At 44.5% G+C, this 22,558-nt stretch overlaps 1 protein-coding gene across 1 annotated transcript; it reads right to left on the reverse strand.

The window, feature by feature from the left end:
• Positions 1-391: 391 nt before the first annotated feature.
• On the reverse strand, positions 392-22,160 carry PANX1 (pannexin 1). Its single transcript, XM_057374011.1, has 5 exons — positions 21,896-22,160; positions 13,642-13,781; positions 4,120-4,343; positions 2,295-2,965; positions 392-662 (listed from the first exon to the last, which is right to left on the reverse strand). Exons 1-5 carry the CDS (start codon positions 22,074-22,076, stop codon positions 577-579), a joined length of 1,302 nt encoding a protein of 433 aa, XP_057229994.1. The 5' UTR covers positions 22,077-22,160; the 3' UTR covers positions 392-576.
• Between the last annotated feature and the right edge of the window lie 398 nt (positions 22,161-22,558).

Here is a 22,558-nt window from a genome sequence, read left to right on the forward strand (position 1 = left end):
CTAACCAAGACATTTCAGGCTGAACGGAGTAACCTCTATTTTTCCCATGAGGACACAGACAATATRAGAGGCAGCCACCATCTGGTACAGATTAACCAGATTCATTACAAAAACCCACCCCCACYCCTGCTTTTCCAGGGCAGAGAGCCCAAAGTTACCTTTGTTAAATCCCAGAACTGAGATGGGCACTCTCAGCAGAGCAGCTCTTCAGAATGCAATGTGGCTGTGTCTCYTTGCTCCCTGCAGGGTTACATTTCCCCTCCCTACACAGCACAGAGTGAGCCCTGTCCAGCTGCCAGCTTCACCTRCATTCCATGTACATCACTTGTTATTCACGACAGAACTTTTTTGTTCTTGCTGCTCCTTGCGTGTGGTTTGATTTTTTTTAATAAATATGAAAGTCTACAACAAGTGTTTTCAGGCACATCTCCTGATCGTTGTWTCAGTCTGTAAAACAGTCTGGCCTCTGGGGAACTGTCAGGCGACTGAGAACATTCGAAGAGCATTCAAAGAGCAGCACCTTGCSCTGAGTGCAGCAGAGGCAGAGGAGGAGCCTTCTCCAGCAGCTGGGAAACATCAGCACGAAGAATCGATGAGTCTCTGGCGAAGTCTCTTGTCTTCCCTCGTATTCACATTGCCACTTGCACCATGGTCTGTCAAAACTGAAGAGAAAGCAAAGCTTTACAGGTGAAAGGGCCATCAAGCCGCTTGACACCTCCTGGTGTACAAAGGAACTGCCACCACACCCGTGCTGCGATGCCACCGCTGTCCCCACGCCCAGCAACAGGATGCCCTGCATGTCTCTCATCCAAAGCAGCACCTACCACCAGTTTGTTAACACAGTCCCTAATTAAAACATGCTGGCACCATTAGGGACAGAGGAGAAGATGGATGAGCTGTGGSTGAAGCTTTGCCTGCAGCTGCCCCCAGGCAGAAGGAGAGGGCTGCCCCAGCCAGAGCTGGTCATCGCACAGATTCTTTCTGCAATGCATTTTAACAGAGCTTCAAGCATGAGCTTGTTCTGCTGTGGACAAAGATAAGTCTTTGAAGTGTTTTTGTAAGATAAMAATCTCAAAAAATTCTACTTTCAAATACAAATGACTCAGATTTCCTATTCACTTTTTCAGCTCATTGAGCAGAGACCTCCACCTTGGGCTTTCACAGTCTCCTTCCAAACCCACTCATCATTTCAAAAAGGACCAGATTTGAGAGGAAAGATATATTCTATCATAGGAAAGATATATTCTATCAGAATTATTCCAAAAGGACTTCTTCTGGTTCAAAATTAATTTTGCTTGTTTGTTCTGAATTCTCCTGTTGCGTAAGTTGATTCTCCTCCAAATCTCAGCCTACCTTGACCCAAGCACAGAGAAACAGCTAACCCCTGGGTACTGATGCTTCTTATTTTATTAATTACAGGGCATAGTTTTCAAGAGAAAATAGATTTATTATTTTCCTGCCTTTGAAACACCTCTTTAACTTGCCCTCAGCATTGTGCTTATGTACCCAGGCCAGCTTCTAAATGTTTTAAAGCATTGTCACTTTTGGTTTATAACTCTCCCTGGATCTTCGGCTCTCTAATTCTGCACTCGAGGAAGAAACTGGAATCACAATTAAGATATGCCACATTTTTTAGGACAGAACCTTGGACTGTATCTCATGTAAGAGTGATTGCTCAACCCAGMCATGTCTGCAGACTGATGGGATATCCAGAGAACTGTTACACCAATCCAAATTAACTTTGACCATTTTGACAAAAATCACTTTACGGTCAATCTTCCTAGCTCTCTGTGAAAGCGGGAACAGGAGCATTCACACTGGCCTCAGTCTCACTTCCCTTCTTTTGTCACTTTCTGTTCCTCTGCCAGCCACATTTCTGAGCACCAGATRTATTTTTATATTCACCCAAGACGTCTGCCAAAGCCTGAATAGAAGCAGAAGCAGCAGTTACTACGCTTTGGAGCAAATTTCTGAAAAAAAGTCCTGAAACCACCAGCTTTCTCACTGGAGATACTTCAAGCACCTACTGCAGACCAGCCTAGAGCTCTCCTACTGTGCAGAGGGTCTTAAGGAGTTCATGTTCAAAMAGCTGAAGCCTCTTAGTGCCAGAGCAGAGATCTCAGCAACCTAGCAGACACTGCAGGGTTCAGCTGTGCCATTGACTAACACCACCAGAGTCTTCTGAGGTGATATCAGTTATAAAGCAGTCAACATAGCAAGGGCAAAGCAGGTCCACTGTCTTATAGAATATATTAATAAGTTTCTGGTAGGAATACACATCCAAATCAGCTTACCTTGTAGCTCTGTTCCATCCTTTTCCAGCTCTTCTGTAGTTGTTTCTTCRGGTTTCTCCAGCTCAGCTGTCCCTGGCTTCCCATCTATGGTATCAGTCTTAATAGTACCAAGGTTTACCAAAAGCTGCATGACATCAAACTTCTCAGAAACTGCAATGTTCTCCAGSACTTTAAGGCACTTAAATGATTTAAGTTCACTCACGTTTTCCTCAAGGAAGAGGAGGTAAAGGCTTAAGTCATCAAAGCACTTTGACTTAAGTTTCAGAACATCGAAAGTTGGCAGGATTTCGTACACTTTGAGAATACCTGAATTCCACCTCCATGGAACAAACATTGCATACACAACCAGGGGCATCACCAGCAGATAGACTATCAGGTTAATATAGCTGAGCACCTTGAAGACACCAACAGCAATAAGCTTGCACTGAACCACTTCTGGAACAGYTGTGTCATTCTTTAAGATCCCAGTTTTGATAGTGCAGAGAAACTCATCACTCAAAGAGGAGAGACTGATGTAGTAGCCCARATAGAGGCATGCAAGGAAAATAATCACTAGTGTGAGCAAACGGCAGATAATGTATTTAATTATTAAGCACTTGGAATTCTTCTTCGTCTTCAGGTACTGCTCCACAATTGGGTATTTAAAGTAGCTTTCAGATATTTCCCACAAACTGAAAAAGAGAGAAAAGAAYACCAAATCACATAGATCAGATGCTGCAGCATTCACCTACCTCAAATATCAACATAACCTGGTACTCTAAAAGAGATACAAGATTGGAAACCCTCTTAAAATCATARAATCACAATATGGTTTGCACTGGAAGGGCTCTTTAAACATCATCTATTTCCAAACAATCCCCATKCTCTGYCATGGAMAGGGACACCCTCCACTAGACCAGRYTGCTCAAAGCMCCACCCAACCTGGCCTTGAGCACTTCCAGAGATGGGGTATCTTCAGCTTCCCTGGGCAACCTGCACCAGCCTCACCACCCTCACAAGGAAGAATATTTTCCTAATATCTGATCTAAACCTACCTTCTTTCATTTTAAAGCCATTTCTCCTTGTCCTGTCACTACATACCTCTCTAAAAACTCTCCAGTTTTTCTGTATATCCCTTTTAGGTACTGGAAGGTGCTCTAAGGTCTCCCTGGAACTTTCTCTTCTCCAGGCTGAAYAACCCCAGCTTTCTCAACTGCTATTTGCATGAGCTGTTCCAAAGCTCTAATCATCTTGATGATCTCTGRACCCCTTCCAACATGTTCACATCCTCCTACTGAGGTAAATCAAGGGTAGTTTTATTGAAGCCAATAGACAACCATCAAACAGAATAGCAGATGAATAAAAATCACTGACTTCCTAATACAGTAAAGTCAGAAATAAACTTCCACTGGAAAGTTGCAAAAAAAGTATGGCCCTCATGGCAAAATATATATATWTTTTCTTTTCCAAACCAGGTATAGTAAGAAAATCCATGAGGAAAAGCAGACTCTCCAAGCACTTTGAGAACTGAGGACTGCAGTATCTCTGTTCTCTTACACTGTGGTGGGTAAAACTACTTAACACCTACTACAACTAAAGAAATCAGAACATCTTGGGTAATAAGTAACCTGAAGTGCTCATTAAATGTCTTCCTTGAGAAAAGAAAACGGTAAGTTCCAGCTCAAGTGCCAAAGTAATCATTTCAGATATCTTCTTTTTTTTAACCRAATTTGTAAGTGTGTTAGGTTACCATTCAAACCTTTGCAATAAATTTCTAAGTGAGTTCAGACGTCACATCTGTTCAAAACTTGAATAAAAGRAAGAAAAGCAAGCCCCAACATCTTACCTCTGGGTCAAGTTGTCATTAGCAGCTGGAATCAAGTCATTGGGGTCCCTGGAGTCTCCACTTCGAATGCTATTAGCAGCTTTGATTGCCCTGTTATAAGCTTTGTCGAGTTCTTCCATAATAAATTTCAGGTCTGAGGAAAGGTGAGGTGCTGCAGTGAAGCGCCAGAACAAACATGGTAGGTACAGCAGGATAGCAACGAGCAGAAGGATGTATGGGAAAAACTGCAGGGACAGAAAAAACCCTGATTAGGCTTCACCTAAATAAGAAATAAGTCAACCAACCACCATCACTTCCTCTAAGTATTAGGTTTCCTATAAGCCTATTAAATCCCTCTGATTTTATGTAAATCCTTCTAGTAAAACCCACTTTTGCGATTATTTGGGATATGCAGGGAAGCAAAATCTCTTTTCAGACAGCTCCAGTAACCTTGCTGCTGCTTAGGGCTTCCCCCCACCGAAGAAAAAGGAAGTGCAGAATAAAGATGTCCTGGTAACAATTTCAGCAGAATAAAGATGTCCTGGTAACAATTTCAGCATATTCAGAACTGCTGGAGCTGACACTGAGCAAGGCAGCATTAACCTGGGAAGAAACAAATAGCAAAGCAAACCAAAGCACCGCAGCTGTCAGAGAGGCTGGCTGARAGGAGAGGAATAGTGTCACCTAACTCTCCCTCCCCAATGTGTCACCACTGATCACAGCAATTAAAACACTCCAAACACCAGCAAAACCTCTCCTGCTTTCCMTTAGCTGTCAGGAGGTTAATGAACAGAGCTGTTACAGCTCTGCCTCTGCCTGCAAACACACATCTGTTCAGAGTGCACAACATACAGGCAGTGTTGAAGGATGTAAGAGCAGCTGTAATATTTCAGGGTATTCAAATATTTTCAGGTAACTCTTAAATGGAAATCAACACACAGCATCAGAATGGTCTGGTGTTAATGCAGCACTGAGAAGTCAGCCCCTACATGGTCACCACTCCTTAGGGAAAGGGTTGAAGCAGGTATAAAACACAAGTTTGAAGTTACTCCATCTTTCTTCTATTCATCAACAAGTAATTTTTAATCACGTGGTTTTAATTTGAATTCCTTCCAGCTGCAGCAAAGATGTGTTTTCGACCTACTCTGACATCCTGTTCAAAGTACAAAATCATACATAACATTACCCTTACAGAGACACGATGTAAGACCTGGTCAGACAAGCAGTTTGTTAATGAAATGCACTGCAAATATGGCCAATCTCTAACCCACCACGTTCAGCTTTTGACAGCAAGCATACTTAAATGCAGCAGCAGTTCCTAAGGAGCTTTAAATTAGTCGAGGTGAACAAATACGAAACAGATGTAAGACATCACAAGTGTCACAGCCATGTGCTCATGCACATTCATCAGCAAAGCCAGTGGAGATTTTTAGAGGAAGCTTGGACTGAAGCCATTAATCAGTGCAAGTGGAAAAGCTACACGAACATTTGCAGGTATTTAACAAGATGGAAATCTGGATCTAATATTACTATGTTAACTTGTGTTTGCATTAATCAAGAGAGATWAAAGCTTTGCATGCACAAAGTAAGTAATTTGATGCTATGGAACATTTTATTCATGAAAATTACTTTTAACATCATGCATCATTAGAGCAAAATCCTGTGTCATTATTGGCAGTAGGAATGCATTTGATGTATTAAATCTTAAATGACTGACTTCACCTGCCCACAGCAGCCCATAAAAAGCCTGCAGAGCTCTGCCCTTACTACTGACTCTCTTGCACGCAACAGATAACTTCAGGTCATCTTCCTTTTTGCAGGCCTAGCCTTTCCAGTTGAGATGTGCAGCCTGGCATGTCCAATATGTTTTGGTAGACACCTCATTAACTCAAACCCAGCAGCACAAGAATTTGCTTTTCTTATTTATCACTGTGGATAATCCACCMGGTTTCACAGGTCTGAGTCCTGATGTCTTGGTTTACCCAAAAACTTCATGTCCAGGCTCTGCCAGTTCTCTGAATTCTGTATTATGTAGAAATATAAACGATCTGTCTACAAACCCATCTTAAACTTATCTAAGCTCCTTTAAGATGCTGCAACACATTTTCTGTAGGTCTTAAGAAATTATTAAGACTGCCTGTAAAAGAAAGCTGCAAASCTGTTTGACTTCACTCACATCTGTCATATACCTCTGAGCTGCCTTCCACTGGTGCCACGTGGGGAAAGAAATGACAAAGACACCTCATTTAGTAAGGAGCAACCAGAGCTCCTTACATTGGTTYGTACCACTTGGCTTTAGTACTGACTTATTTCAAATTTTACACGTGGCAGATGATTTATGCATTTCCTTCCCGACCCCCAAAACTGCCATCAGAACTATTCCATATAATCCTAGAGATGTCTTTACCCAAGTCCTACAAGACATGTGGTAAAAGATCATTGTCACACTGCAGTCACAGCCCAAAACCTCCATTGTTCCAGTCTTCATCTCTTCCTTTATACCTTAAAAAAATTCTGCACTTGTGTAGCACATTGCCATGAGCCCTCTTGCTGTCCCAGACGTTCTCCAACATTCCCCTCTCCCCTGCCTTGTAAGGCYGCTGCCTTTCAAAAACCAGCCTCTGCCATCTTGCCTCACACCTCCTCCTCTCCCCAACTCCTTCACCACTGTCTCCTCACAGAGGAGCATCACACTGCTGGAAAAAAGGCACATTTGTCACGCATTTGCTGGGCTTCCTCTAGCCATGCTCTCATCAGTCCCAAAACTGCAGCCTATGGCAGCAAGAGCCCACACTATGCAACACTTTTCTGAATGGTCCCAAAACCAGAGCAGCAACATGATCATGATTCCAGATCTTTTAGCTTGCAAACAAAAGCCTGCATTTGTCAGCTCTTCCACAGCACTTGATGCACAACTCCATCCTTCCCAGATTGTTGTTACAAAAATTAAAGATACGTTCATTCTATTTGTTAACAGCAGGCTTAGATAACTTAACAAATGGTTTTGAATCATTAAAATTTAAGGCCGTGAATGACAGGCAGAAGTGAAAATGCAAAGTCATCTGGCATGAGTCCTAGGTTTTAGAGCAACAGACTTGTCTAGAACAACAAATTGTCTAGCTCATCTGACTACATTTTACAGTCACACATAATGACTTTGCATTTTAGGGAGAGGACTCTGTGTTTTTTGCACACAAACAACCATGTGCCATCCACTTTTATGGTTTTATGGTTTTATGGTTTATTTGCTCCCAAGGCGCCAAATACACAAGGAGGAAATACTGCTACTTCAYTCCTGGGTAGTTTGCAATACTGAAGTCAAATGGGAAGTGTCACCAACCCCAGGAACTGTATGGTCAAATGCATGCCAGAGAAAGATACTGGCCTAGAAGTAAGACTCAGTTTTTCCTTTGCTGTGTAGTTATCGAATTTCTTTTCAACATATTTGGTATGAGATGGACAAAATGAGTGGTGTGTGCACCAGGGACTCTACAGTGCCCTGGATGCTTTCTGCTAAAGATTACTGAGCTCCTGACAGCTAAGGATGATGGAAGCAGGTTCTACCTTGCTTGGCCCTTTGTCTGACAGCATGCTGGGTGGGAGCAGCAGGCTCCTGACCAAGAAGAGCACTTGGAAGCCAAGAGATTGCTACCCCTTGCTCTGTACAGCTGCAGCTTATTTCACTCGACAATCTTTCGAGTCCTTTCCAGGCCATTGAATTACATTTGTCAGTACTCAGCTACTGCTCAGCAAAAACATGTGCATGGGTATAGAAGGAGAGGCATTCAAGTAACCCGTTTGCAGAAGCACAGAAGGTGTTAGAACCACAAAACTGTCTTTCAATGATGCATCAGCACCACACTTTCCTGTAGGTGAAAGTCAAAATCAGACTAAAGCACAAAATAGTCTGTTGCATAACATCACCACCTTCAACTGTGCTAACATGAAGTAAATACAAATAAGTTAAAAGGGCATTTAAATTAACTGCTTTATAACTTCAAATATGCTTTTATCATGCAAAAAAAATATAGCTGGAATTGGTGGAGTGAYGCACAAGGCATTTTCAAGGACCTAATGTACAGAAAGCTTGCCAGGGTCTGGAAAAAAAATAGCTGGAAGAAGATGAAAATCACTTTAATGCCATTTCAAAAACAACTGCTTTCTAATTTTACTGCACCTTCAGTCCTTATTTCCTCTGGGCAAACATTATACAAGAGACTGAAAGCATTCTGATTCCCATCACACCTGACCGTGGTCAAAGAGTAACTGTAAGTACAACAGCACAAAAATTCAAGCTGCACAGGTCTGGATAACAGCTTTGAGAAAACCAGTTGGCAGACAATATTCAACAAAGAATGAAGCACTCAAGTGCCCTCACTCACTTGACATTAAAATACACGAACATGGTGATATGTTTCCCTCTTCAACTCCTATTTTCTATTTGTCACTGGAAAGAGCCCAAGCAAAGGCACAAGTCCCCAAACAGGCTAATGACAGTAATTACACATTTCYAGAAGCAAAGGCATTAAACTCCCTCTGGATATGACCCTATTACTGTTTGCAGCAATGGGAGGTGCTCACTGGTGTTCAGCAGAAATGCCTATGATTGACCAATCATTCTGACTGAGATCCTACCCTGTCTTCAAACCTACAAGTGAATCCCCAGTCCTGTGTAGATCCCCACACCTTTATCCCACCTGTCACAAACCGTCTGCTTTGATATAGCTTCAAAACTGTACTTCTGAAGCCATAATCACCAGTGGAGGCTGTGATGGCTGTATCCAGTTTACACTGGACTCYAGGGGACAGATATCAGCGTGGCAGTCAAGGGCTGTCTGGMACAGTGGCCCAGCCCTGTCACAAATAAATATTGTACAGTAATCATACAAATATGACTTCAAGCCAATCATCATATTCTGTAAGCAGTGGGCAGCCCATGGCCTGTTAAGCTTTCCTACAGGCTGCAGGCTGCCTGCCAGGTTCTCCCCTTGAGCAGGGATCCCTCCCAAGAGACTCCTCAAGGCTGAGAGACTCCTTGCTGTAACACACTGTGTAAGTGATTAATAGCATGCTAAACCTTGAAATCTCAGCTTACAAAGGACTGACAGTGCACATATCCTATAGACATAAACCACTGAAAAGTCTGGGACTTAGTTTGAACCCAGTCACACATGAACTCCCTGCTGAGGAGGTCAGAACACAAAGGAGTCCTTTCTGAACCTCATGACTCAACAAGAGGGTCTCCCTAAAAATTCTGATTTTATGCCCATGCACTAAATAAAAGTGTATCTTCCCACTGAATCTTGTTAAACTACTGTCACTGTGTTAACTCACTGTTTTCTATCAACACATTGTTTCTTCTCTCTTGTTAGTGAAGTGGATGACTCCATCTGCAACAGACTGAAGTACCTCTAACACTACACTTGCAAAGAATTATAAATGCATCTGCATTTGGGTTTCCTTGCTCTGACAGCCCTTAATCCCTCTGAGTAGGGTTTACAGGTGAAACATGAGGGGCCTTCAGTCAACTAAGAAATTGTACAAACAGTGAGTAATGAGATCCAGGTAACAGTCATGATTATATCATCAATTCATTATGAACAACCTCAAGGTTTGTTTTTATGCATTCAGACAAGTGATTCAAACAACAACTCAACAGTCCATGGTAAATTGTACTTTTACAAAAAGTGAGGATTTTCAACAATGTAATTTCACTTCATGTATGTAAAGACTGCAGACCCACTCTTTGTATGCAATGCTTTCAGCACTTGTCCCGCACTTTGAGAGACCTGAGCTGGACAACTGACCTCTCATGGCTGTGCCCCATGTGAAGACATCTTCTTTCTGCTGTCAGTCAGATTAACTGTTTACCTGCACTTCATACGAATACAGAATGCCTTCTGAACAACCATCTACTCCCTTTACCTCTACTCTGCCTACCTTTATCTTCTTGTTTCTTCCCAGTTAACAGCAGACTAGGAAACACAGTAATTAAAAAAATCCCTAGAAGGCTCTTGATCATAGACAGCTCCACCCTAGCAATCCAAATTTCAGGACTTATAAAGAGGTCATCACACAGTGTTCAATCATCCTTCAACTTGCTTCGCTGCTATCATGTCTGGTGGCTATCAGGAACTGGTAGGATGATGCTCACTGCTCCCCTGCTTGAGTTTTTATAAATTTCTCTGTGCACTGCGGATTAAAAAGGCTTCACAGTGCGGTCTCCTCCTCTCCTCCTCCACTAGACTGCAAGGACTGCCCACACACAATGGCCAAAGGCTTCTCTTCTCCTTCCAGTGAAGGATCAAGACAAGTTTCACCAAAATAACTTGTCAGGTGGAGCACTCATCTTTACACACAATAAGCAAACTATCTGCACAGGGGGAGAAAACACAAAACTCCATCCCCATCACCACTGTGTGCCTCTCTTTATCATCCACCTCTAGAAAACAGTATCTCTGTTCTGAAATTTCAGATCGACACAACAAACTTGTGAAGGGAATTAAACCTGAATGGAAAATCCCATAAGAAACAAGTCAACAAAAGAGTGAAGCCCAACCAGATTAAATGTCATCAATGACAAATCTGAAGAGAACTCCTGCCAGAGGACTCAACCATATAAATAATTTTGACAGCTTTCACTGTCAAAGAGGAGGAAATCCTAGCATTAAACTAAGAATGCAGGCAGGACCWACCAGTCTCTTCTTTATGTTTATCTTTCTGCAGGTATTTTGTTTACTCAATTGTGCATGCTAGCACACAACTCATTTGCTTCCTGCTAAAGGTTCTCCAGTGCAAAGAGTTTCCAGGATCACTGGAAATTTCAGAATGCCTGTTCTCCACAGAGAGGTCCTGGGCACCCTTCTAGGAGTACACTGACCACTGAGAGTCAAGGAACACAGAAGGTTGCAGTATGCTCCTTCTCACTTCCCAAACTAATAAATTCAACCCCTGGGAGAGATCTCCTAGAGCAGAACTGACAACCAGTAAAGGTGCCAAGCTTTGGGGAGTGCCCAGAAAGAAACTAACATTTTACTGTTCAAAAAACCAAAAATCCCAGCACAAACTTSAACCCTGAAATAGGAGGGAAATGGTGAGGTTTCAGTTTTTCTTAATGCAGTCTGGGTTGGATAATCCTCCAGAGCAGCCAGATGCTGAGAACAAGAGCAGTGAAGGTTGCTACAAGCTGGACTCTTCACTAAAGAGTTCCCTGCTCCTATTTCCTCTCTGTACCACACCGAGCACAGCCCCAGCAGGCAGTGCTTCTGACAGAGCACAGAGAGCATGCCAAAAGGAAATCCATCACTTTGATCAGCAATGAGGCCTACAATCTCATTCCCCCAAAAACATTATAGAATGCCTCCTTAAGAGTTTTTTTTATGGGGCCTTCCAGCATGCCAATACAGTGAGATACTAAGTGAGTCAGAGTTTTGGAAAGAACCTGAGATGCCCTGCAAGTGAAAGCTCTGCTTCCCAGAATGGAGAAAAGAAACTGTAAGTGTTGTTTTAAGAAGAACTGGACCTAACAAACTCTGGTGCATCCCTGCCCTTACACTGCAGAGTCACACTATGATCTGAGCATAGGAAGTCTCCCTTTTCTCCTCAACATCACTGTGCTCCCAAAAGACTCTGCTCTCCCTGTTTTTAAAATTATAATCTAGCCAAAATCTGCAGAGCAAAGATCTCCCACATACGTTGCAGTGCAAGACTGGGGAGACAGCCCAAGCAAGCCCTGTTTTCCTGCAGAGCTGATCTCAAGCCACCCAGCAGCTATTGGCCCTGGATGCAGAGAACAGCCTTCAGACACAACAGTGGGAACCAAAGTTCACTGTTAAACACCTGTAAAACCACTCCTTCCCCGTAAACTTGTAAAGCATGGAGGCTGATGAACAACCAGGAGGACTTTAGTTAATACTGACCTCCAAAGAGCATCTGCAGCTCCCAAAGTCTGGATCAGAATGGTGGGTGGCTAATCATGGAGCTAGGAGGCTAAGATGAGGCACCAGCCTCTGTTACAGCCTCTGGCTCAGCTGTTCAGATGCACCTCCCACAGACAGTCTGCAGGGCATTTACAAGGAAACATCATACACCACTAAGCTGCCATGGGAGGAACTGCAGCAATTTCTGAGACAGCAAATTAACATGGGTTGCATCATAAAAGTTGGAGTGCTTAAGCTATTTGTGGCTGGCAAACAAGCAGACTCAGTGCTACCAGCAGGTGACTATCACATGAAATTCAACATAAAGAATTTGGGTAACAAGATCGCATTCTCTCAAGAGAACAGGGCAAAGTACAGCAAAGTATCCAGGTTTGAGGTGGAATTTCCAGTCATGCAAGCTACCTGCACTGTGAGATGTTCCAGCAGCTTTGACTAACCTCTGCAGAAGGTCTGACTGCAGCACAGTGGAGCCCTAACAGAGCAAGAAAGAGTTCAGGCTAGAAACCAACAAGTCTGGCTTTAATATTCATGAAACATATGCCTACTGGGTCAAGGTTATCAGTGGAGCTAATTGAAGAAGCCAGCAGTAAATCCCCAGTTAATGATTTGAGTCAGCAAATAAATCAGAGACAGCCTTGAACAGTGTCTCAGAGAAGACACCACCAGGTGACTGCATAATAAAACCTGAGGCTCAGGATACAGGAGCAAAAGCTAGAAATACAAGTGCTGCAGGTCCCATACCTGAGCTCCCTCTCGCACCAGGTTCTTCTCCGCTATCAGATGCCTGGGTTTACTGGCTGAGGCAAGTAATAGAGGGCTGAGGAAGGCAAAACACAAATTTGCAGAGCCCAAACAGCATTTCCTCCTTTGGCATCAGCACTGCCTGTGCAGGCTGAAGCTGCCTTTTGAGTGGAGCCAGCTCCAGGCACTGGCAGGGCACTGACTCAGTGTGGAACTCCTGCCAAACCTCAGCTAAGTGCTTTGAGCCAGCTCAAGTACTTTAAAAACCACTGCACTTTTAACCCACAAAAGCAAGCTCTTTCTGTGCATTCAGTTTTACCTGAAGCTATGAAAGCCAGCTCACAGTTTGCAAGGGAACAGCCTGTGGACATGCAGAAGAGCACACTGAAGAGAAGGGTTAAACCTGTTGGTACCAGTGATTATTTTCATCTCTCCCAAAATATCTATCTGCCATAAGCCTCTCTGCATGCACAACTGGCCAAGTGTAATACAATAAAAATATTAAAAGTTTTTATTACCCTGTTTTCCTAAAATAAGATTTTGATACAGGCATTAAAGCAGTTGCTGTGTCCTGTATTCCAGCTTTAGAAGTTCCTGGCCAATGCCAAGTAAAGCATTCAGCTGCAGGGCAACATAGCAATAGTAACATTACTCTTGTGACAGATAACTGGTGACCCTTTACTTAAAAGAAGAAAATGCCTTCTCTAGTACTACCCTCTTTGGAAGCATGGGGAAGGGAACATTTTAAATAGAGCCAAGTCAAAGGCAAGGACTACAGCAGAACAGAGGAGAAAGAAAAGCGAGGCAAAGGCAGGTTTCTAGGTGGGAATAACTTTGCTAGGAGATGGAGACCTGTACTTACTTTATGCAGCCACAGGGGTATGTTTTCTAAGTTATTGTGGGATGGTTGCTTCTGCTGCACAGCTGCCCAGCAGTAGGAGTCCACATAAGCAGCTTGTCGCCAGGAGAAAGAGCTGGGTGCAAAACAGCTTATCTGAGCACCTGGGGAAACAAAGCCAAAGTTATTGCATCCTCAAAAGATTAAAAAAAAAAGAAGAAGAAAACAAGCTGAGGAAGAAAAGAACACACCTAAGATGTTATGGCATCCCAAGTTATTAGGGTAAGTGATCAGACAAAACAGAGCAGTTCTGGAGGGAGGAGGGTCACTGCGCTCTCACTGCACCCAAAAGCTCTAATTCCCACGGGGATCCAAGGATGTCTTGTAATGGTTGAGGCAGCATATTAGAAACACCTACCTTTAAGGCTATCTCCATAAGTTTTGTGGGGAATGTGATCCCAAAGACCTTTCTCACCTGCACTTAACTCAGGCTGGCCAAAGGGGAACCAACAAAGTGTGACCAGACAAGGCCTGAGGCAACAAAAGCCATCACATACCATCCTGTCACTATTTCCCAAAAGCACAACCTACAGCTCACATGTCTATCAAAACAAGACCTCAAACTCCATTCTTGCAGCCCAGCAATCCTTGCAATGATGGAAGAGCAACTTTTCCCAGGGTGCTGCCACTTCTTCTGCCTCTGAGACTGCAAATTATTTTGAGGGGTTCAAGCTATATGGGTGGAAACAAGGATTTCCTCTTGGAATTTTTGGCAGAGAAACTGTGACCCCAGACACCTCCAAAAGGTGCCAGGCTCCTCCTCTCCAGTACAGTGCCCAAGATCATGCATGAGACTGTCATCCCCATTCATTCCTGGGGCCTCTCCTGCTGCTCAGGAGCTCAAAATAAGATCAAGCAGCCAACCTCAGCCTTAGGGTCAAATCCTGCTCTGACCAGTCACAAGGCACCAGGTGACTCCTCCTCCAGCATATCTCAGCCAGGAAGAGTGGTTATGGGACATGAAGTATCAGTGGCTCCTCTGATAAAGCCAGTAATGCAGGATGAGAGGGTTCAACTTTCTTTCTGAAGCTTTGATAGTGAAAGCAATACCCCCCAAAACACATCCATTTCCACCAGACTTTCATAAATGTTGAAATAGGACAGTCATTTCAACAAAAAACTACAGAGAGATGAGATGCCTCTTCCATGAACAGTTCTTCTAAGAGCAACTTCCAACACAATATAAGAAAGAAGGAAAATATTGCTGTATTTTTCCCTCAACACATTCATCTAAGATGTGCTAATGGCATTGCTATGTGCTTTATGGGAATAAGTATTTAATATAAGATTATATCATTTGTTGTATCTTTTTGCTTGTTTAGCTTTCAGATAGTAAGAACTTGTTTTGGAAAAGAAGTCAGCTGCATTCACCTTGTAACTTTTACAGCCTGTTTACAATGTAGCACTGTCAAGGAGCTTTCTGAATAAAAGCCTTTCCATTTGAGCCACTCTTATAATTATTTCTAAGGCTGTGGTATCATAAGGACATGGTTTGATCATCAGGGTTTGACTTGCCACAAGCCTCCCTTACAGAAAACAAGTTACTGTTTATTAGAGCTGAGCTCACGTGACTTAGCAAAGTTGGCACCAGGCAGGCACTTGCACTCCCCCAAAGCTTTGGGAGTTTTTGTTTTCCAGATGATTTTAATTAGTTGTGAAAACCCAACAAATAATATATTAGAGAAAAAAAGGGGCAGAAAAAAAAGCAAATAAAAAAAAGCAGGCATTTAGTGACTGCTGTCCACTGGATGGGACCATTTATGCCCTGCTCTCATCATTTAACCAACCTGCTGCTGGTAGCTGTGCCCAGCATGGAGCAGCAAACAAGTGACCCTTTCAAAAGGACAGCAATGGAGTGCTCAGAAAGATGCTTTGTCTTATTCATGTCTGTGTATTCCACAAAAAGAAACACATTCCGTGTGTTCATTCTCACTAAAAGGCAGGACACCACTTAAAGTGATGGAGTGTTTAAAAGGCAGGAGTGATGAAAAGGGCAGCCACACCCCTTCTCCAAAATTAGTGATGACAAATGCACCCAGACTCCTTCTCCAAAATGTCGTATGCACAGCTTTATACCAGAATAGCTACAGTGAGGCCCGTGCTGCAGCAGAGCAGTGAACACCACTCTTCTAATCCCCGTGTTTCAGCAGGGACATGGCAAACCTGACCAAGGAGCCAAGCAGATGCAGCTCAAGCAGGGGGGACACTCCAGCTGTTGTGCTGGTTTTTAACTACCTGATTGCAGTCTTGTTTGTAAACACTTGTTAATTCAAATTACAACTTTGCAGTAATGGTAATAATGTTAATCTTAAACAGGGAACATGTTTTTGTGCATCGTCCCTACAGAACATAGATCATTAAATTCCTCAGAAAAAGGTCACCATTTTCCATCTTTTTTCCCATCCTTCTCTCCTCCAAAAGAGTAATAGTAGTGTATATAGAGAGATAATTTATTTCATGTCAGACTATTTTAGAAGAAGTAAAAATCTGTAGTGAAAGAAAGTGAAAAGAAATACGGCACAGGGCTATGTGCCTTCCACAGACCCGCTGTGCACATCTATTCACAGGGCTAGTTTATGAGAGGCTAACAGTCCTCTGCTATCAAAGAAACAGCCTCCTGGCTCAGTGACATGAACCCATTCATGTCCTTTGCTCCCACAAGTAATAGCCTGGGAAAGAGAAAAGCAGCAAACAAACTCATAACAACAGGGAGATAAAATATACAGTAGGAAGGATGAAGAGTAACAAATGATTGTATTTGTTAAGCAGTCATCACAACAGTTTTTGGCCAATTTATCATTACACTTGGCAATGCACTGTTTTTGTAATCATTCCCTGGTACTAAATTGGCTTTGGAGAGGGAGCTACAGGGATGTGACTTACATTTTTGCAAACAAATGAGGATAAAAAAATGCTACTGGACATTTTGCATGCACTCTAAAACAGAGCCCACCCAAAAGAGCTGCAGAAAACTAAGGCACCAACAGGTGCAGCCATGTATGATGACACTTTTCCAACAGTGCTAAGATGGAGCTGGTCATTGCAGCAGGAATTACTTGCAGGCACTCAACTGGGTGCAGAGTACAAGCTTCAGTCACTGCAGCCAGCGCACAGCGAGGATGAGCTGTCACCCCACCCTGCTGTGGCACATCTTTGTGGGTGCTTTGCCAACAAATTTCCAGCTATTGCCTCTATGTCTGTACCGGGAATATCTTTTTTTTCCCTGTAACTGGCTCCTCTGCAGCTCCTATGCAGGAAATCTATGTATGAGAAGCAGGAAATCTATGTATGAGAAGAAACTCTCAGAACCCCAAGGAAATCTCAGATTGAAAGGAGAGTCTCTATTCGGCACTGGACTGCTCTGCTGGGTGCAAGGCAGGATGAGCTGAGGGATCAGCACCCTCTGGCTGCATCCCTCACAAAAGGGAGGGCAAAGCCAGCAAGCCAAACTGATTTCCTCGTCAGCAGCTCAAAACCTGTCTGCTGACTTACACATCTAATTAAGAAACTGCAACTAGCAGAGATGACTTCCAAAAATCAATGCTAATCACAGGCATAACTATTTTTCCTTAACCAGGATCAAATGACTGCAGTTGACAGGATGAAACCTTTAGCAAGTAATTATTTGGATTCCAATACACTGCCATCACTGCAAAGAGATCTGCATACACTTGGAGGAAACCCTTTACTATTTAGCCATTAATTATTGCTATAATTTTCCACGAGGCCAAATGAACTTGCCATGATACCCAAACATCTGATTCTATCTACAAGAATTATGCACTTTAGTAGCCACTAAATACTCAAACAAGAAAATCAAGGCACAAACAGACAATGTACAGACTGCCAGGCACCATCCAAGGCACATCCTTCACCCCAACATTAAGAAGTATCTTAAAATATGAAAAAAATCCCAACACATACCAAAGAAGAAACAAATGTACATGTGGGTGTACAAGTATATACACATGCATTAAGAGCAGACCTGAAGGAATTATTTTATTTTATTTATAGATGCTTCTCACAGACTGAAGTGGCAGATTGGGTGAAACAGAAAAGACACTGTGTTGAAGAAGGAAGTATGGAGGAAATAGATGCAGAGGAGAAAAGTACCTGTTAACTAAGGTACTCTGGCAATGGAATAGTACAAGAATGTAAAGCTCAGCTGATTCAATATTTAAGTGGAGTGGGTCAGAGGTGTTAGCAACTACATTTCCCTCTCCATGGGGCTTTCAGTTATCCCCCAGAAGAGTCTCAAAATCATGCAATGGGAAAAGAAAAAAAAGCATTGCCTTACCATAAGTAAGCTTTTTGATCAATGGGGAGAAAGAACTGTGAATAAAATTCCACCACTGAGATTCAAGGAAAACAAAGAAGTTTCCCTTCATTTGAAGGAGAAACATTTCAAAACAGCGGTGATGACCATCTAGCTTCACTGCCAACATGGGTGGGACCCCAAATCTCAAGCAACACCAGAGGCCTATGATGCTTTTTACATTTACTCTGGCAGCAAAAGCAGCTCACCATCATTTCCACAGGAAATGTAAAGCTGGCTCTGTAGGAATTGAACAGAAAAGAATCTTACCAGAAGCTGAAGATGCTCACCCAATGACAGTATAGATGTGACATTAAAGCAAAGTTTTTGCAAGTTTTTCCTGGCTGCCCAAGCAGGCCTGTGCCTGATGCTGGGGCTCCTGCTCTTTCCCAAGCACTACTCACATTCTGAAGAGCAGCACAGTGTATCCTTCTGAGATCTGCACCTCTGCTGACAGAAGTTCTCAGCCTGTCTGGCTGCTCTGCACTGAGGCTCCTCGCACACTTGTTCTCTCAGCTCTTCATTAATGCCCTGGGTTTCAGAGCATCCTGCTGAATTAAATGCAAGGTGTGCAAATGCCTTGCATTTAATTCAGCATACAACCTGCTAAATTAGCATACAACCTGCTACAGCAGCACTGGGAGGGACTTTTCCAGCTCTCAGTCAGCAGCTGCCACAGTAATAGTCTTTGGCCTAATTACACCCAACCCAACTTCAGCCCCCAGCTCTCACAGAAGTCACAAGATGGGATCATTTCCCAAAAGCCTCCCCAGGAACTTGTGAACAAGGAGAGGGACATCAGCAGGGAGGACCAGATGCGGCAGCAACAAAGGAAAGAAGCCAAATTCAAGACTTAAGAGTGCTTTTTTCAAGGTATTTGTTGTGTTTTAGTCTCATAATTGAGGTGTTTTTTCCCCTTTCTATATATTTTATTCTCATGACTGCTTGAGACACATGATTAACCTGTATAAAGAGATGAAGGCCCCATGCAACAAGGGGCACTGCAGGTGGGCACTGCTGCCATCGTGAATCCCACAGAAGCTGCTGGGATGCAGTATCCAGAGCTCCTCACTAACACATTCACTCTGTGTATTCCACCAGCCAAAGCATCTCAAATCCCACACGCAGCCAGCTGCAAGGATGGAAACTGAAAGAACAAACTGGGTGAAAAAAACTGCCCAGAAATTATGTGGAAATTGAGCAGGGCAAGCAAGGATTGTCACCACTGGGAAAGCCCAAAGTGGTCAGTGGGGACATTAACCATGTCACGTGTACAGCATAGGGCAAGGTTCCACCTTTCCACCTTTGAGCACCCTCCAGGAAAGATGCACCAGAAAGCAGGCACTAATCCCAGAATTCCAGCAGTGCTCACTGGCTGGGCGCTGCAGCTGCATTTTCCATGCTTCCAGCAGAGAAATCCTTTCTGATTCAGCTGGAATCTCATTTATTTCCTGAAAATYCCATCAAAACTAGAAGTCATTCGGTGGCTTCAGAGAACCTCTATGGCCTTTGTAAACATTTTAGCGATTTTGCATAATTAAGAGCAACCCTGTGTAGGAGGAAAATTGCAGAATGACACCACGCTGCAACGGAACAGGAAAGCAGAGCAGGAAGGGAAGGGTGACAGGATGAGGTGCCAAGAGAACCTGAGGTGGAAAGGATGCAATTATCCTAACAGAAATAGGAGCTCAGCATTCATGTTCTAAAAGGGTGTTCAGTTTTTGTACTCTGAGGCAGGTATTTTCACCAAACACTTCCACATCCACCTCTGAGTTGCTCTTTTTCAGACCTAAAAGTGGACCCTGACATTTTCTCCCAGTTTAGTGCTCCTGAGCCTTTTCAGAGCATGACTGTATCAGGAAGTGTTTGAAAACAAACCTTGCTGTCTATTTTATCGCTGGCTGAACACCACAGCTCACATAACCAGGCATTTCCAGCCCCTAAAACATTCTCTGTTCCCCCAAATACCTTAATGGAAGCAGTTTGGGCTGTCCTGTAAGCAGCCAGACTGTTGAGCTGCAAGTTCTGTGTGGGAAAGAGGTGACAGCTGTAAAAGCAGCGTGGCTGATTTACTATCACTTTCTGTATGGACACCACGTGGTGCAGTTTCACCCATGCCCAGACCCTGACGTATTTCTCGTACCTATTTTCATATCTATTTTTCAACTAAAAAAAGCTCAGTTTTCAACCCTGTGTTTTCTTCTAACAGCTTATCACGATTATAAGCAAAAAGAAACACTAGCAAGATATAGTCCACATTTTTGTTCTCGCTTTATGAATCTACTGCAGTCACAGATTCAATCTAGTTTTACTTTTAATAATGAAATAATGGAAAGATGAGAACTCATCTGAAAGAAAGGCACACTTTTCTGAACTCTGCAGTTCAATGGTGTGTTTGATCTTAATGTAAGGGAGGAAAATGAAAGAAATAAAAGAAACCTTGATACACAGGCACTGTTTCAAAGTGGATCCAGCACTCCCAGAGTAGAAGCAGAAAGAACTAAGAGACCCATATAGAAGCTAGTGTATGGAAATGCAAACCCTTTTTCACTGCTTTAAGAGGAGGAAATCCGCACACACCAGTAACAGATCTAAAACTAAAAGAAGCAGGTTAGAGTACAGAAATAGGGTTGCATCCATGTGGTTTCTGGATGAACAGAGCTGCCAGAGGGTTCACATCTGGTCTCAGCATTCCCAGCCTGGCTGTCCTTTGCTCCCCTGGACAGTTACTGCAGGCCACAGTGACGTGGGTCAAACCCACACCTACTGCAATAGACGTGTAGCTGTTTGTAAACACAACAATCTGGGGCTTCTTATCTCTTAAGCAGTCTGGTGTCTGACTAATGCTATTCGTGATGGCTTTGCAGATGCATCACTAATTCAAAGTCCCATTCCAGCTTCCACCCTCCTGACATTCACCTAATGAATGACCTAATCCTGTAGATGATGGAGATCAGGTATACAACACTGAACATCAATAAACAGGTACATGTAGTAAACTAAACTCTCTCTGAAAGGTGGGAAATCTTGTGCTTTATCCCTATCCCGAAAGGGACAGTGCTGCTTATTCACCTTTGAAATCTTCATTCATATAATACTATTCTTATAGAATCATAGAAAGGCATGGGTTGGAGGAGACCTTAAAGATTCACTCCCCAGGCTACACGAGCACTTCTGTAACTTGGAGATGGGGGTAAAAAAAGGATAGTAAAATAATTAGGAAACTTAGCTCTTCATCTATAAAGCAGTTTTCTCTCCCGAGTGGCAGCAGAAATTGAAAACTGAACTGGAACAACTGCAGAAGTGCAGCGGAGTGGGGGAAAGTTTTGGAGACCTTTCCCGCTGCCCACCCTGTGGATGACCAGCCCCATTGAGCCGCCCGCAATGTAAAGGCAGAGCTCTGACAGCCCTTCTCCGTGACACCTGTCCCTGACAGCTGCTGAGCCACACCGAGATCCTGCTGCCAAACACCGAGCGCCGGCAGCCGGGCAGTTCCCGGGCACATCCCGGCTGGCCGCTCCAGGCTGAACTGCGCTGGGAACAAAGAGCGGCACGGCTGCAGCGCTCCCCATCACTCGCACGGCTGGGCTGACAATGCTCCTGCTCGGGAGAGAACGGCAGGGCCAGGGAATGCCCCAGCGAGGAGGAGGGCACGGGGAAGAGCGGGGAGGGCCGGCCAGGCAGCCCAGCACACCTGGATGAGCCTGGCGCCAGGGATGCTCTCCGGAAGGCTGCTTTCCGGGAAGGCAGGCCCCCTGCCCGCGGCCCAAAGGCGCCCTCTGCTCTGCCCTGCGCTGCCCCGAGCGGGAACCCTCCGGCAGCCGAGCCCCACAGAGCGCCGCTCCCGCCCCGCCGAGCCCTTTGTCCGCAGCGGGAGGCGCCGGGAACCGGGAGAGAGGTTACCGATGGAGACCTCCTGGGCGAAGGCGAGGGAGATGAGGAGCAGCGGCAGCCCCACGGCGATGCAGGTGACGATCTTGTCGAGCGCCAGCTCCAGCCGCAGCCCCTTGTAGCGCGTCTCCGGCGGCTCCTTCAGCAGGAAGTCGGAGAACACGTACTCGGTGGCGATGTGCGCGATGGCCATGGCGGGCTCGGCACGGCTGGGCTGGCCTGTCCCGGGCTGGCCTGTGCTGGGTTAGGCTGTGCTGSGCTGGGTTAGGCTGTGCTGKGCTGGGTTAGGCTGTGCTGKGCTGGGYTAGGCTGTGCTGGGCCCCGCCCRGCTCCGCCCCGCAGCCCGGCCCGGCCCCGCCCGGCGAGGGGGGCGGGGGGCGCGGAGCGGCGTGCTGCTGGTCGGAGCGGGGACTGTGGGCTGTGCCGGCCGCCCTGGGGGTCACTGAGTCACGGAATAGCTTGGGTTAGGCGGGCTAAAGATCATCCGATTCCAGTCCCCCGGCTGTGAGCAGGGACACCTTCCGCTACACCGGATTCAGCCTGGCCTCAAACGCCACCAGCGTGGGGCATCCACAGCTCCCCTGGGCAACCTGTGCTACCGTACCACCAGCCTCACAGTAGAGAATTTCTTCATAAAATCTGTTCTAAACCCACCCTCATTCAGTTTAAAGCCAT

Source organism: Malurus melanocephalus, unplaced genomic scaffold, assembly GCF_030028575.1.
Source record: "Malurus melanocephalus ecotype Western Australia unplaced genomic scaffold, MMel_1.1 scaffold_213, whole genome shotgun sequence".
Taxonomy (NCBI): domain Eukaryota; kingdom Metazoa; phylum Chordata; class Aves; order Passeriformes; family Maluridae; genus Malurus; species Malurus melanocephalus.